At 45.8% G+C, this 15,824-nt stretch overlaps 1 protein-coding gene across 1 annotated transcript; it reads right to left on the bottom strand.

The window, feature by feature from the left end:
* Positions 1–1,181: 1,181 nt before the first annotated feature.
* On the bottom strand, positions 1,182–4,042 carry LOC100517659 (PRAME family member 6-like). Its single transcript, XM_005665019.3, has 3 exons — positions 3,756–4,042; positions 2,738–3,304; positions 1,182–1,740 (listed from the first exon to the last, which is right to left on the bottom strand). Exons 1-3 carry the CDS (start codon positions 4,040–4,042, stop codon positions 1,182–1,184), a joined length of 1,413 nt encoding a protein of 470 aa, XP_005665076.3.
* Positions 4,043–15,824: the final 11,782 nt, after the last annotated feature.

Raw genomic sequence — 15,824 nt, 5'->3', positions numbered from 1 at the left:
GGTGACTCTCCATACAGAATAAAGAACTTATAGAAATGGTGAGTTTTCAGATCATGGATAACTCAGTGCCTTTGTTCTTTATTGCTAAAGAGAGATTCCTGAGAACACAGGATGATATACCATGGAGGACCCTGGTCAATTTATACAGTGTGTCACTTTAATTCTCACCTACCTTTCTTTCTTTTTCTTTCTTTCTTTCTTTCTTTTTCTTTCTTTCTTTCTTTCTTTCTTTCTTTCTTTCTTCTTTCTTTCTTTCTTTCTTTCTTTCTTTCTTTCTTTCTTTCTTTCTTTCTCTTTCTCTTTCTTTCTTTCTTTCTTTCTTTCTTTCTTTCTTTCTTTCTTTCTTTCTTTCTTTCACTTTTTAGGGCTGAAACCAAGCCTAATGGAGGTTCTCAGGCTAAGGGTCGGAGCTACAGCTACAAACCTACACCAATGCCACAGCAACGCGAGATCCAAGCCGAACCTGTGACCTACACCACAGCTCATGGCAACACCAGATCCTTAATCCACTGAGCTAGGCCAGGGATCAACCCTGCAACCTCATGGCTCCTAGTATGACTCATTTCCACTGTGCCACAAAGGGAACTCCCTCACCTTTTTTTTTACACCCCCCTATCCAGGAGTAATTCCAACATGTGTGTCTCAAGCTGGAATTTCCTTTCAGAAATTTATTTATTTATGTAGGTATGTATGTATTTGTTTATATTGGTCATTTTAGGACTGACCCGTGGCATATGGAAGTTCCCAGGCTGAGGGTTGAATTGGAGCTACAGCTGCCGGCCTATGCCACGGCCACAGCAAACCAGGACCTGAGCCTCGTTTGCAACCGACACCCAGCTCATGGCAACTTCAATCCTTAACACACTAGGCAAAGCCATGGATCAAATCTGCAACTTCATGATTCCTAGTCGGATTCATTTCCTCCGTGCCCCATGGGAACTCCCTCCCTCCAGAAATTTAGATTCATGTATCTGACTCTACAAAGCACATGTCCCTTTAAGTCCCATCAATTCCCCAAATCACATTATCCTCTGCAATCCTGCACTCCTGCTGGACCACATTTCATTTTGCCATTCACATTGAAGGTGTTTGCCCTTCTTGATGGAATTATGTCCTAGATTTCATCTTCAAAGTGAACAGAGGAAATCTTTGCATGGAGACAACCAACTGGCATGGGGCCTTCAGCTGTACACAATGCGCTCTGCATGTTTGAATGCGTCATTTCCACAGTGAGGACAGGGGCTGTAGCTAATCCAGATGGTCCTGGGTCGTCCTAAGGCTCTCAGGCTCTCTAACAACTCAGCCCGAACCTGGGCGAGTCTCCCTGGAAGAAGGGTACCCAGAGAGCTGTAACTCTCCCGAGGGGGAGGGTAGAGCTCTTGGCATAAACCGGGCAGTCGTGTGGTGCAGCCCAGCACCTTCTGCACGATGGCCATGGAGAGGAGGTTCCCCCTCACGCTGAAGGAGGTGAGCGCTGAGCACTGTCTCAGGGCAGGCAGGATGGCCTCCAGCTGGGGGTCCACGATCCCACACTTCTCCAAGTACAGTTCCTGCAGGGTGGATGCAACTTTCTCCAGCAGAACCTGCAGGATGTAAGGACTGAAGTGAGTCAGGGTGATGCCACTCAGATCCAGGCCCTTTAGCTGACTGATGCTGGGGCACTGGGACAGGTGGGTCACGTCTGATTCTGTAAGCAGGCAGTTGGTTATTGCCAGGTTCTCCAAGGGACTCATCAGGCACCTGGGGACAAAGCAGAAGAATTATTTCTGGGAAACAGGTGTTGAAGGTGACCTCGAGGTGGGGAACATGATTTGCCTAAGGTCAAGACTGATCTGACCATCCATCTGATACCAATCAATACCTAGAATTCCCAGTCCTACTTGAGCCTGAGTCCTTTCACGTTCAGGGTGTGGCTGGGTCGGGTTCATAGAGCCTTGAAAGCTTTTTTTTTAATCATCAATAAGCAGAGTAAAACTTATTCAATGTGCCTCTGACTGTGAAGTCAATGGAATACCTAAAACATTCTCAGAGGGGAGCCTGGCACCTTGCCTCAATCAAGTGTGGACACCACTGAATTTCAACACTGAAACAAAACATGAAATGTCTTCAACTCAGGTTTCCTTCAGCCCATGCTTGGCCCCAGAAGGCCATATCTCAGGCCGGGTAAGGCTGGTGGGTGACCTGCAGAGACACAAGATCCTATACCACCACCTGCTGGGATGGCCAGGCTGCAGGAGCTCTCGCCCATCCCGCTTCATCAGCAACCACCTAGCACATCTGAATACCCTTTGTGCTGCCTATCCCACCCCACCATCTCCAGAATCCTGCATTTCCCAGGTATTAGGCATTTATCTCCAGCACAAGTGGACATTTGACAGATGAGGAATTTGAGAGAAGCTCACTGTGGTCCCAGAAGGGGTGAGCACAGACCTTCCCTTGAGAAATGCTCAGGTCGGATGCGGTTTTCCCTCTGCAACACTCCTTTCACTTACCTACTTTCCTAAGTCCTCTGCGCCATAAGTCCCACTTCCCACACACCCTTCCACTGAATCCCAGCCCCTGGCCTGTAACTTCCGCGCATGGTATCCCTTTCCAGAGCCTCCACCCAAGTTTGTGCTTTTCCCTTGATTTTGTGGCTATGTGGTCAAACACTTCGGGACAGAGCTGCAAGAGAGCCAGTGCCTTTGGCATTCTAGTGCTGTGTTCACTGTGATTTGGCCAGCGGTGCCACTCTCACCTGAGCATCTGGTCCAGGCGGCCTTCAAGGAAGGAGGGAGCTTCCAGATGGAGATCCCGGAGGTGCTGCAGCCTGAGGAACTGAGAGGTAAACTGGAGGCAATGCTGCTCCTGCTCCTCAGGCGCAGATACGTGGACACGAGAGACAAGAAGCCTCTGCATGTTGCTCATCTGACCCAGGAGAGGGGCAAACGTGGCCAGGGTGGACAGCGGCCAGGTGCAACTCACTTCCACCTCCTGGATACAGTCCAGCCGCACCATACGCAGAACCTGAATGTTTTTCTTGTCCATTGAAAGCACCCTCAGCTTCTTACAGCACAGGTGTATTGAGAGTAGTCTCTCTTCCACCCAGCTCATGAAGTAAGAGAGGAATCCATCCAGGGTCTTCTCACTGAGGCAGAGATCAATGAATATTTCCATGGGGGCCAAGGGATGCTCTGCCCTTGACCTGTCCTCAGCCACCGGTGCCTTCAGCATCCTTGAGCACATGGGGGCCCTGGCTCCAGACCACATGCTCCAGAAGTCATGGCTAGTATTCCTCAAATCCAGCACCCGCAGTTTGCACCTCCTGCGGGGAAACAGCAGATGGGTTGGTTGGGATGGATTCATTAATCCACACTGGGTGAAAGCACAGCCTCAGAATTTAGGCAACACTCAGACTTCCCACCTGTGCTCCTACTCCATAGCCCTGATATCACCTGCTGCCTCGCCCTCTTCTCCCCTCTCTGCCTTGCCTCCCTCCACCTCCTTTTCCCTTCCATCCTTCTGGGTTCTCTACCCCTAGTGCTTGGAAGCATCCCTGAGGAGAGCCTGAGACATGTTCTTTTTCAAGTTCTTCTGCATCTCAGGCACGCCTATACTTCTGGAAAGCCTTTCCCGTGTGACTCAGGAATGGCCAAGGCTCTGTACTTCTTCCCTGGTGCCGTCAGTAGCCTCTGTTCCCTGCCATTACCACCCACTCTCCCTGCAGTCACTTCAGGGATGCCAGGATCCTACTACGCTGCCTGGATCAGACTCACCTGGGGTGAACCCTCTGGGCAAGCAGGACATCCAGCCCATCCAGCACGGCTTGTAAGGCTCTTGCATGAGGAAATTGCATCAGGCCTCCCAGGGGCAGGCGGCCAAAGGGCCAGGCTTGCACCATGGCCTTCAGGGTCTCCCTGTGACTCCCATAGAAGGCCTCCATGAACAGTGGGGGGAAGAGCTCCGTGGGCAGATACTCCAGAGCAGTGATGGCCAAAGCCTCGTCCTTTAGCAGGCTCATTCCTGCCAGGTCCCGCAGTCTCAGAGGGTTCCAGACACTCATCTTGGCTCTTCTGCTAAAGGAATCCTGTGGAAGCTGACAGACAAGGCATCTTCAGGAGGTCAAGCACGAATACTTTCATCTGTCTCCCCACCCTTCAGGGGACCCACCTCAGAGACACAGTCACGGCTCTGGTAGGGCCTCGTTTTATCCGAATTTCACTCTGGGCACAAAGTCATAGCTCCGCCCCTGTGGGCACCAGAACAAGCTTCTCACATGTACTAAGGAGGAAGAAACCCAACCACTAATCCATCCCTTTCCCATCACTGTGTCACTTCATTATGTTGCACTGGGAAGTGGGTCCCACAAGCCTGAAGGCCGAGCCCAATCTTTTTGGAGAAAAGTTTGTGACCATCCCATGGAGCACAAAACTGTGGGAACAGGCGCAACAAATAGCACAACACAGCCCCCATTCTAAGCTCCCACACTTAACAGGGGTGGGAAAGATTAAGGAAATAGTCCTAAAATGATTGTCATTTGCACAAACTGAGTTTTTTTTTTTTCTTTTTAGCAAAAAATCTAACTTCCATATGCCATACTTTCGACATATGGAAGTTCCCAGGCTAGGGGTTGAATCAGAGCTGCAGCTGCCAGCTTATACCATAACCACAGCAATGCGGGATGCAAGCGAGTCTGCGAACTACACCCCAGCTCACAGTAACGCTGGATCCCCGACCAGCAAGCAAGGCCAAAGATCGAACCCACAACCTCATGGAACCTAGTCAGATTCATTACCGCTGAGCCATGACGGGAACTCCCACAAAACTAAATATTTTTAATGTCAAGATATAAGATTCTTGGAGTTCCCACTGTGGAGCATCAGGATTGATAGTGCTTTGCAGTGGCAGTGATGTGGGTTAGACCCCTGGCCTGGCACATTGGGTTAAGTGACCTTGCAGGTCGCAACTCTAGGTCAGACTTGATGCCTGGCTAGGAATTCCATATGCTGTGGGCCAGCCAAAAAAGAAAACAGAAGGAAAAAAAAGAAAGAAAGAAAGGAAATCAAAAAGAAGTAAAATTCCAGACAGATGTTTTTCTCTAAAAATAAAATCTAATTGTCTAAGATATTTAAAAATGATATAAAGCAAAATACACAGCAAAATGCTTGAGATTAAGGAGTTCCAGTCTTGGCCCAGGGGAAATAAATCCACCTAGGAACCATGAGGTTGCAGGTTCGACCCCTGGCCTCTCTCAATGGGTTAAGGATCTGGTGTTGCCGTGAGCTGCGGTGTAGGTCACAGATGCGGCTCAGATGGCCTTACTGTGGCTCTGGCGTAGGCTGGCAGCTACAGCTCTGATTAGACCCCTAGACTGGGAAACTCCATATGTCATGCTTGAGGCCCAAAAGAGACAAAAGACCAAAAAAAAAAAAATATGTTTGAAATTAAGGTGAAACTACATTTAGAGGCAAACTCAAAATTTTATAACTGTACATCTGAAAAGATTGAAAATGGAAAATCTCCCTGCCATCCTGAACTGCAGGCCACCATTCAAGACCTGCTGACCTAGATAGACTGAGGTTGTCTTTAGTTGAGGTCAGTAACTCACCCGCTGGGATGTGGTCGTGGAGTGAATACTCAGAGCTCAGGCCAGGTGGAGAACCCAGACAGTGACTCCAGAGGAAGAAGTGTCTGCCTCTTTCCTTTGCTGCCTGAGGCTTTTATAGAGCTTTCTGATCATATCATCTCCCTTACCAGCTACTAACCTCCAATCAGAAGGTGCTACCTGATTGGATCCCAGGTCAACGATTAGGTTATTCCAGATTGGATCTTTGTTTCTGTCCAGATGACTTGATCGAACCAAATATACATTCTTTTTTTTAACTCAATGAATTATATTACATTTATAGCTGTACATTGATCATCACAACCCAGTTTTATAGCATTTCCATCCCAAACCCCCAGACCATCCCCCACTCCCAAACTGTCTCCTTTGGAATACAAAAGTTTTTCTTTTTCTTTTCTTTTCTTTTTTTATTGTAATCAATTGTTATTTCCCCAATACATTTTTTCTTTTCTACTGTACAACATGGTGACCCAGTTACACATACATGTATACATTCTTTTTTCTCACATTATCATGCTCCATCAAAGGGACCAGACATAGTTCCCAGTGCTACACAGCAGGATCCCACTGCTTGTCCATTCCAAAGCCAAGAGTCTGCATCTATTAGTCCCAAGGTCCCCATCCATCTCACTCCCTCCCTCTTCCCCTTGGCAACCACAAGTCTGTTCTCCAAGTCCATGAGTTTCTTTTCTGTGGAAAGATTCATTTCTGCCATATATTAGATTCCAGGTATAAGTGATGTCATATGGTATTTGTATTTCTCTTTCTGATTTACTTCACTCAGTATGTGAGTCTCTAGTTCCATCCATGTTGCTGCAAATGGCATTATTTTGTTCTTTTGTATGGCTGAGTGTTTCATTGTGTGTACATACCACATCTTCCAAATTCAATCATCTGTCGATGGACATTTAGGTTGTTTCCATGTCTTGGCTATTGTGAATAGAGCTGCAGTGAACATGTGGGTGCATGTGTCTTTTTTAAGGAAAGTTTTGTCCGGCTATATGCCCAAGAGTGGGGTTGCTGGATCATGTGGTAGTTCTATATATAGTTTTCTAAGGTACCTCCATACTGTTCTCCGTAGTAGTTGTACCAGCTTACATTCCCACAAACAGTGCAGGAGGGTTCCCTTTTCTCCACACCCCCTCCAGCATTTGTTATTTGTGGACTTATTAATGATGGCCATTCTGACTGGTGTGAGGTGGTATCTCATGGTAGTCTTTTTTTTTTTTTTGGTCTATTAGCCTTTTCTAGGGTCACTCCCACGGCACACGGAGGTTCGCCTGCTAGGGGTCTAATCAGAGCTGTTGCTGCCAGCCTACACCAGAGCCACAGTAATGCCAGATCCGAGCCCCGTCTGCGACCTACACCACAGCTCACGGCAACACCGGATCCTTAACCCTCTAAGCGAGGCCAGGGATGGAACCCGAAACCTCATGGTTACTAGTTGGATTTTTTCCCCTGCACCACGAGGGGAACTCCTCATGGTGGTTTTGATTTGCATTTCTCTAACAATCAGGGATGTTGAGCATTTTTTCATGTGCTTGTTGGCCATCTGTATATCTTCCTTGGAGAAATGTCTATTCCCGCGTCTTGCCCATTTTTCCATTGGGTTGTTGGCTTTTTTGCTGTTGAGTTGTATAAGTTGTTTGTATATTTTAGAGATTAAGCCCTTGTCAGTTGCATCATTTGAAAGGATTTTCTCCCATTCTATAAGTTGTCTTTTTGTTTTCTTTTCGGTTTCCTTTGCTATGCAAAAGCTTGTCAGTTTGATTAGTTCTCATTGGTTTATTTTTGCTATTATTTCTGTTGCTTTGGGAGACTGACCTGAGAAAATATTTGTAAGGTTTATGTCAGAGAAAGTTTTGCCTATGTTCTTTTCCGGAAGTTTGATGGTGTCTTGTCTTATATTTAAGTCTTTCAGCCATTTTGAGTTTATTTTTGTGCATGGTGTGAGGGTGTGTTCTAGTTTCATTGATTTGCATGCAGCTGTCCAGGTTGGAAACCATAAGTTTTTCAAAGTCTATGAGTGAGCATCTGTCCTGCAAAGAAGAAAAAATTGTATCCTTTTTTTATTTTTATTTATTTTTATTCTTTAATTTATTTTTTTAGCAAATATTTTATTTTATTTTATTTTAATTGTCTTTTTTTTTTTTTTTTTTTTGCTGTTTCTTGGGCCACTCCCACTGCATATGGAGGTTCCCAGCCTAGGGGTCGAATCGGAGCTGTAGCCACTGGCCTACGCCAGAGCCACAGCAACACAGGATCCGAGCCGCGTCTGCAACCTACACCACAGCTCACGGCAACGCCGGATCGTCGACCCACTGAGCAAGGGCAGGGACCGAACCTGCAACCTCATGATTTCTAGTCGGATTCCTTAACCACTGCGCCACGACGGCAACTCCTGGGTTGAGTTTAGAAATTAAAAAAGAGTGTCACAATGAAGAGAGTTGTTATCATATAAATTGTTTCCTGTCATGGGCATCCTCATTGTGATGCAGCAGAAATGAATCCGACTAGTATTCATGAGGATGAGGGTTCAATCCCTGGCCTTGCTCAGTGGGTCAGGAATCTGGCATTGCCATGAGCTGTGGGGTAAGTTGAAGATGCAGCTTGGATCCTGAGTTACTGTGGCTGTGATGTAGGCTGGCAGTTGCAGCTCTGATTTGACCCCTAGCCCGGGACCTTCTATATGCTTCAGGTGCAGCCCTAAAAAGACACACACACACACACACACACACACACACACACACACACACACACACACACACACACAAAAGATGTTTCCTGCCAGAAAGATGGGATCAGCATAGTAAACTGGATGGAAGCAAAGACTAAGTCTGAGAATGTTAGCAGAGAAAGAGGAGTGAGCCCCAGGAAGTGAGACATTCCCAAGACTGAGATTCCACGGAAGGTGGCCACTGTGGGCTCTTGGGGATCTTGAAGCCAGGGGAGAAATAAGGGTGAGTCCGTTGTATCTAGTCCTGTCCTTGTCCTGCCAGCTCCTGCCAGTAAACATTTTCCTTAGGTGCATCTCACAGAAGATGCTCCCAGTTGGCAATGTGCCCCACTCATGTTCCAAGGTTCTTGGCAGCAGAATCCTAATCCCACTGGCCCTTTCCGTATACATTTTGATGCTTATAATTTTCTGATAATTAGTTAAGTTCAATACAGATTCAAATCAAGGTGACACCATTAGGCACAGAAATAAGACTTTCTTTTTCTCCTCATATTAAGGATTGTTCACAAATACCAATACCTTTTCCTACAGAAATCAGAAGCTCTGTTTTGTGCTTAAGGGTCTGCCAGGAGTAGGGAGGTCTCCCACCCTGGTCTGCATCACACAAAGAATATTTGCAGTTTCAGGAAACAAGGAAAATCTGACCCTCCCTCCACTCCCAAGAACCCTCCTCGGGAGTTCCCGTCATGGGAGCTCCCGTCATGGCGCAGCAGAAAAGAATCCGATCAGGAACCATGAGGTTGTGGGTTCGATCTCTGGCCTCGCTCAGTGGGTTAAGGATCCAGTGTTGCCATGAGATGTGGTGTATGTTGCAGGTTCAGCTTGAATCTGGCATTGCTGTGGCTGTGGTGTAGGCCAGTGGCTATAGCTCCGATTAGACCCTTAGCCTGGGAACCACATGCCGCGAGTGCGGCCCTAAAAAAAGACAAAAGACAAAAAAAAAAAAAAAAAAAAAAAAAAAAAAAAAGAGAAGAAAGAATCCTCCATATCTTCTTCCCTCCATTCACTGTGATGTACAAGTAACTCAGTTATAAAACAGCCAACCAAAGATAGGTTTTCCAAAAGTGTTTGTTCTCCACTTGGCATCTTTCTGGAGATTTCTTTCACCAGATTCCTACCAAGGGTATCAAGAGACTTTGAACAAAATTGAGTTAAACTCGGAGTTCCCGTTGTCGCGCAATGGTTAACGAATCCGACTAGGAACCCTGGCCTTGCTCAGTGGGTTAAGGATCTGGCATTGCCGTGAGCTGTGGTGTAGGTCACAGACACGGCTTGGATCCCACGTTGCTGTGTCTGTGGCATAAGCCGGTGGCTACAGCTCCGATTCTACCCCTAGCCTGGGAACTTCCATATGCCGTGGGAGTGGCTCCAGAAAAGGAAAAAAGACCAAAAAAAAAAAAAAAATGAGTTAAGCTGGATTATACTCAGTGGATTTTTATTTTTTTTTATTTTTTTTAATTTTTAAAAATTTTATGTTATAACATATGGTTGATTTAAAATGCTGTGTTAGGAAGTTCCCATTGTGGCACAGCAGAAATGAATCTGACTAAAATCCACAAGGAGGTGGGTTCAACCCTTGGCCTCGCTCAGTGGGTTAAGGATCTGGCATTGCTGTGAGCTGTGGTGTAGTTTACAGACACTGCTTGGATCCTGCATTGCTATGGCTGTGGTGTAGGCCAGCAGCTGCAGATCTGATTAAACCCCTAGCCTGGGAACTTCCATATGCCCATATGCCAGAAATACGGCCCTAAAAAAGCAAAAAAAAAAAAAAAAAAAAAAAAACCACAATAAACAAAAACAAAAACAGAAAAACCTGTGATGATTTCTTCCATATAGCAATTAAGCAATGTGACCCAGTCATATATATATGTCCTTTTTATAAAATATTATTTTCTATCGTGGTCTATCCCAGGAGATGGCTCTGGTTCCCTCTGCTTTATAGGAGGAGATTGTTGGTTATCCATTCTGAATGTAATTGTTTGCATCTACTAACCACAAACTCCCAGGCCATCCCACTCTCTCCCCAACCCCCTTGGCAACCACAGGTCTGTTCTCTACACCCAAAAGTCTATTGCTGTATCATAGATAGGTTCATTTGTGTCATATTTTAGATTCCACGTATCAACGATATCATAGGGTACTAGCCTTTTCTGACATACTTCATTTAGTATGATAATCTCTAGATGCATCCACGTTGCTCTGAATGTCTTTATTTTTTCGATTTTGGTGGCTGATTAGTATGCCATTGTCTATTTGTACCCCATCTTCTTAATCCACTCGTCTGTCAATGAATATTTAGGTTCTTTCCATGTCTTGAATATTGTGAATTGTGCTGCAGTGAATATAGGTGTGCATTATCTTCTTGAATGGTAGTTTTGCCCAGATAGATGTCCAGGAGTGGGATTTCTGGATCATATGGCAGTTCTATGTTTAGTTTTCTGAGGAATATTCCTACCGTTTTCCACAGTGGCTGTAGCAATTCACATTCCCACCGACAGTGTAGGAGGGTTTCCTTTTCTCCTCACCCTCTCCAGCATTTGTTATTTGTAGTCTCGTTAATGATGGCCATTCTGACTGGTGTGAGGTGATGCCTTTGTAGTTCTGATCCATTTCTCCAGTAAGTAGTGGTTTTGAGTATCTTTTCATGTGCCTATTGGCCATCCACAAGTGGATGAAATGTCTATTTAAGTCTTCTCACCATTTATCAATTGGGTTGTTTGTTTTTTGTTGTTGTTGTTGAGGTGTATGAGTTGTGTGTATATTTTGTAGATAAAGCCCCTATTTGAAGCAATGTTTGTATTTTCTTTCATACTGTAGATTATATTTTCTTTCTTTTTTATTTTATTTTTATTTTGTTTTATTTTTGTCTTTTGTCTTTTGAGGACCGCACCTGCAGCATATGGAGGTTCCCAGGCTAGGGGTCTAATTGGAGCTGTAGCTGCTGGCCTATACCACAGCCACAGCAACGCCAGATCCAAGCCGTGTCTGTGACCTACCCCACAGCTCACAGCAACACCGGATCCTTAACCCACTGAGCAAGACCAGGGATGGAACCCCCAGCCTCATGGCTCCTAGTCGGATTCGTTTCTGCTCCACCAAAACAGGAACTCCTTTCTTTCTTTTTAATAGTTTATTTTGTGTGCAAAAGCTTATAAGCTTGAATAGGTACCATTCGTTTGTTTTTCTTTTTCTTTTTCTTGCCGTGGGAGACTTTCCTTAAAACATTTGTACGGTTGATGTCAGAGAATATTTTGCCTATGTTCTCTTCCAGAAGTTTTATGGTATCATGCCTTATGTTTAAGGCTTTATGCCATTTGGAGTTTCTTTTCGTGCATGGTGTGAGGGTGTGTTCGAGTTTCATTGACTAACATGCAGCTGTCCAGTTTTCCCATGTACGCTTGCTGAAGAGGCTCTCGTTTTCCCATTTTATGTTCTTGCCTCCTCTGTTGAAGTCTAATTGACCTCAGGGGTCTGGGTTTCCTTCTGGGCTTCCTAGTCTCCTGTTGATTTGTATTTTTGTTTTTGTATAAACACACATGATGTAGATTACTGTAGCTGTGTAGCATTGTATGCAGTCTGGGAGCGTTATGTCTCCTGGCGTTTCCCCACCCTCAGGCATCTGGCATCTGGATCTTTTATGGCTCCATATAAATTTTTGGATTACTTGCTCTATTTCTGAGAAAAATGTCATGGGCGATTTGATAGGTTTTGCATTAAATCGGTAGATTGCTTTGGGTAGCATGGCCATTTGAACAATTTTAATTCTTCCAATCCATGAGCATAGCACATCTTTCCATTTCTTTCAATCTCAGTAGACTTTTTAAACTCCTGTGACATCTATCGCTTTTATAAATGAGCTTCAGTAGAGAGATATAAGTCACATGATATTCATAAACATCTGTTTATTGAGCATAAACTCAGTGAACAAAAGTGTCAGCACTTTTCACTCCCTACGTCAAATACCCTTCCCACAAAACGTAAAGCTCACTGCTCTGTCCCCATGTTTCTCCTGGTGGACTTGGGTCTGATCTTGGGGAGAAACCTGCCCACTTCCATGCAGGGAATAATTGGTAGATTCCCTCAGGTGAGGGACTCAGCTGGAGGTGTTTCTATGGGATCCCAGCTTCCATGAGAACCAGAGAGGTCGCAGGGTTCAAAGTGTTGGAATGTTCTAGAAATTATTAAAGCTCAGTGATCTCCCATCCCCCTGAGACAAGGGGAATTTCTCTATCACATCCACATAGGACCTACTTTCTTGGGGGCACACTGGGCATCAAGGGAGCACATTGGCACAGAGGTCCATCCTCCCTACCCAGTTCTCAGCCCAGCACAACTCCCAGGGTCTGGTGAGAAGCCTGAATTTGTCACTTCTCCCCTGTCCTGCTCACCTGTTCTCATGACCTCCTTTGCTGCCCAGTCTGAGCAGCCCACTGAATCCCTCCAGGGGATGTCCTGACCCCCTTCTCTAGTCACTGGATCCCAAGGGAGAATCCAAATCGTCTGCTCTGAGGTCCTTGGTCAGGAGTTTAGAATATTTCTGTGTGTCCAATTCTTCTCCCAGTGTGAGCTGACAGGGTAGCCCCCTCTCTTGGCAGCCCACAAACATCACCCCTTTTGGAACCTGGAACCTGTCTATAATGCTGGGACACTCTCCCCCCAGGGTCATCAGGAATCAAGGAATTCTCCTCAAATTCTACTGCGCTATTTTGTACAATATGAGTAACCCCGGTGTCCACTTCTGGATGCGTAAAGGCACCCAGGAGTGCAGGAAGGCCACCTCTCCTGGGCTGCAGAGGAGGACAATGAATCTTCAGTCTTCCTAGTGGTGCCAGCTGGTGGGAGGCCCTGGAGACCAGCCCCCTCTAAAGTCACTCTCCCTCCTTGGTATCTACGCAAATGCATTGAAATCTATGTCCCCATAAAAACATGCACACAGACAGCTCAGTGGTAAGGAACCCTGTTAGTAACTATGAGGATGCATGTTCCATCCCTGGCCTCACAAAGTGGGTTAAGGATCTGGTGTTGCTGTGGCTCTGGCGTGGGCAGGCGGCTACAGCTCCGATTAGACCTGTAGCTTGGGAACCTCCTTGTGTCATGGGTATGGCCCTAGAAAAAGAGAAAAACTAAATGAATAAATAAAGTAATAAAGTGTTAAAAATTGATGAATGAAAACCATTTGATCCACTCAATAGCTGCAGAAAAGGCTTTTAACAAAATTTAACACCAATTTAAGATAAACTCTTCAAAAGTGGACTCAGAGGGAAACTACATCAACATAATAAAGGCCACATATGACAAACCCACAGATAACCTCATTCTCAATAGTGAAAAGCTGAAAGCCCTTTTTGCTAACACTCAGCTTGTGTTTAATACACAGAGAAGTTTGTGATTATCATTGTTACTCATCTCACTGAATTGCAGTCATTAATTAAATTGGTGGAATCCCACTGTGGACATCCCACAATTTCCCACAATTTCCTGCTGTGGCTCAGCAGGTTAAGAATCCAGTGCAGTCTCCATGAGGATATGGGTTAGACCCCTGGCCTCACTCAGTGGATTAAGGATCTGGTGCTGCCACAAGGTAAAAAATAGGTCAAAGATGTGCTCAGATTTGGTGTTGCTGTGGCTGTGGCATAGGCCTCAGCTGCACCTCTGGTTCAGTCCCTAGCCTGGAACCATCCATATGCCGTGGGTGGGGGGGCCATCATAAAGAAAAAAGGGGAGAGAGGGCTTGGTGGCCTGGGAGTTAAAATGTCCATTGAGCAGAATCAGCTTAACCCTATCTTCACAAAGGTGATTTACTCTCTGGGCAGAAGTGTGCTGAGAATAATCTTGTGGAACATTCCCAAGAAGGACTCTTCAAAGAATCCTCTCCTTGGCAGCTTGACAGCCAGTGCTATATCAGAATTGTCTGGGCACTCAATTAATGGGGGGTGGGGAGCAAATGAGAAGTTACTGGATTTGGAAAGAGGGTCCTTCTTTTTTTGTGGCCTCAAGCTTCAGGAGAATTTCCGCCTGGTGCACCCAGGGTGGGAGTCAGCCCTTGAATTGGCAAATCCTTAAAAACCAAATATAGCTTCTGAATTTAGTGCTGGAAAGGCATTGATTTTGTAACCGAGCAGGACCCTGTGAGGCCGTCCCAGAGTGGGACCCCACTTATGTCCTCCACCTGCCTTTTTATCTAGAGAAAAAAAATTTAGTCGAAGAATCAACTTAATCAAAGGAGTGAGAAAAACAGAGAAAAAGGAAAACAGTCAAGCAAGGCAGAATAATGATAGTTTAGCCATTTGGCAAAGTTAAGGACCTTTAGTTAGTTCTTCTTCAAAGACTATAGATAATATTCTCAGCCAGGTCCTTGGAGCAGTTTTGCAGGTGCTGAAGCCCCCACTGGGTGGAAGAAGTCAACTGTGTGCTGCCCACAAGCACGAGGACCCCAGACTGATTGGAACCAGAAAGTTGAGGACGACGCCTCCCAATCTGCTCACCCCCCACCAATCAGGAAAACGCCCAGGAGCTGATCATGCCCTGCTCCTCAAACACTAAGACTCCTCACTACCCCCTCTAAGGATGGGGGGAGGGAGGCACAGTCCTTGAGGCACTAGCCTGCTGTCTTCCCATCTTTGCCTGGCAGGTGAAGCCCCTTTTTGTTTCCTCCAACTCTCTCTCCATGTTTCTATTTGGTGGCATCGGTGTAGAGAGGCCACCGATATTGGGACAACAGTATTTGTGAACAGTGCTTGATATGAAGGGAAAAGCAGAATTTTATTTCTGTGTCTCTCGGTGTCCCCTTGATCAGAATCTGTGTTGAACCTAATTTGGAGGAAACGGTAACTCTCAAAATACACTTGGAAAGGAGCCAGTGGGATAACGTTTCAGCTGTCAAAGCACCTGGAGATAGGCTGGGACCATGTGCCATCTGGAAAGTGTCCTCGATAGGAAAGACATTGAAGAAAGTGTCTTCTATCCCTGGATGACAGGGTTAGGTGTGACTGACCCACGTGCACTTGCTCTCTGGCTCCAAGTTCCCAAAGAGCCTGCATCGCCCACCCTCAGTGGCTCTCGGTCTTGAAAATCTGATTTCTCAGGGCTCACACATTTCCCTCTGCTCACATTCTCCGATTAAGTCTTTTTATACCAGAATGCTGGGCTGAGCCCACCTTTTGGGGAGGAAACACCCTCGACAATGAAACTTAGCCACTCTCTTGTAATAATATCTAAATACTCCCCAGAGAAATAGCTTTAAATCTCTCTTTCCTAAGGAAAAAAAAGAAAAAAACCCTTAATTTACATTATTACCATCACTCATGTGGTCCCTTTAGGAAGGCGCAGCTCCAAACTGCTCAGCCCTTGCCCTTACTTCTCATGATGATTTTGACCTGCCTACCTTCGGAGGAGGAGGCTGGGCTTAAGGCTGCAAATTTAAGCACATACCCCAAAAGCGCTTCCCTTACTGCCTGCATATAGACTTGCGGTCTCCTACAT

Source organism: Sus scrofa, chromosome 6 (assembly GCF_054392235.1).
Source record: "Sus scrofa isolate SSC_HxYL_T2T_F1_AM1 chromosome 6, Sscrofa_HxYL_maternal_Yorkshire_Landrace_v2.0, whole genome shotgun sequence".
Taxonomy (NCBI): domain Eukaryota; kingdom Metazoa; phylum Chordata; class Mammalia; order Artiodactyla; family Suidae; genus Sus; species Sus scrofa.
The sequence above is the reverse complement of the archived record's forward strand: the minus strand, read 5'-3'. Positions and strand labels throughout refer to the sequence as shown.

Coding starts and splice junctions, on each gene's coding strand:
- LOC100517659 (XM_005665019.3), bottom strand. CDS start 4,042: ATGAGTGTCTGGAACCCTCTGAGACTGCGGGACCTGGCAGGAATGAGC. Junction 3,305..3,755: donor GCCCAGAGGGTTCACCCCAG/GTGAGTCTGATC, acceptor GTTTCCCCGCAG/GAGGTGCAAACTGCGGGTGC. Junction 1,741..2,737: donor CGCCTGGACCAGATGCTCAG/GTGAGAGTGGCA, acceptor CTTTGTCCCCAG/GTGCCTGATGAGTCCCTTGG.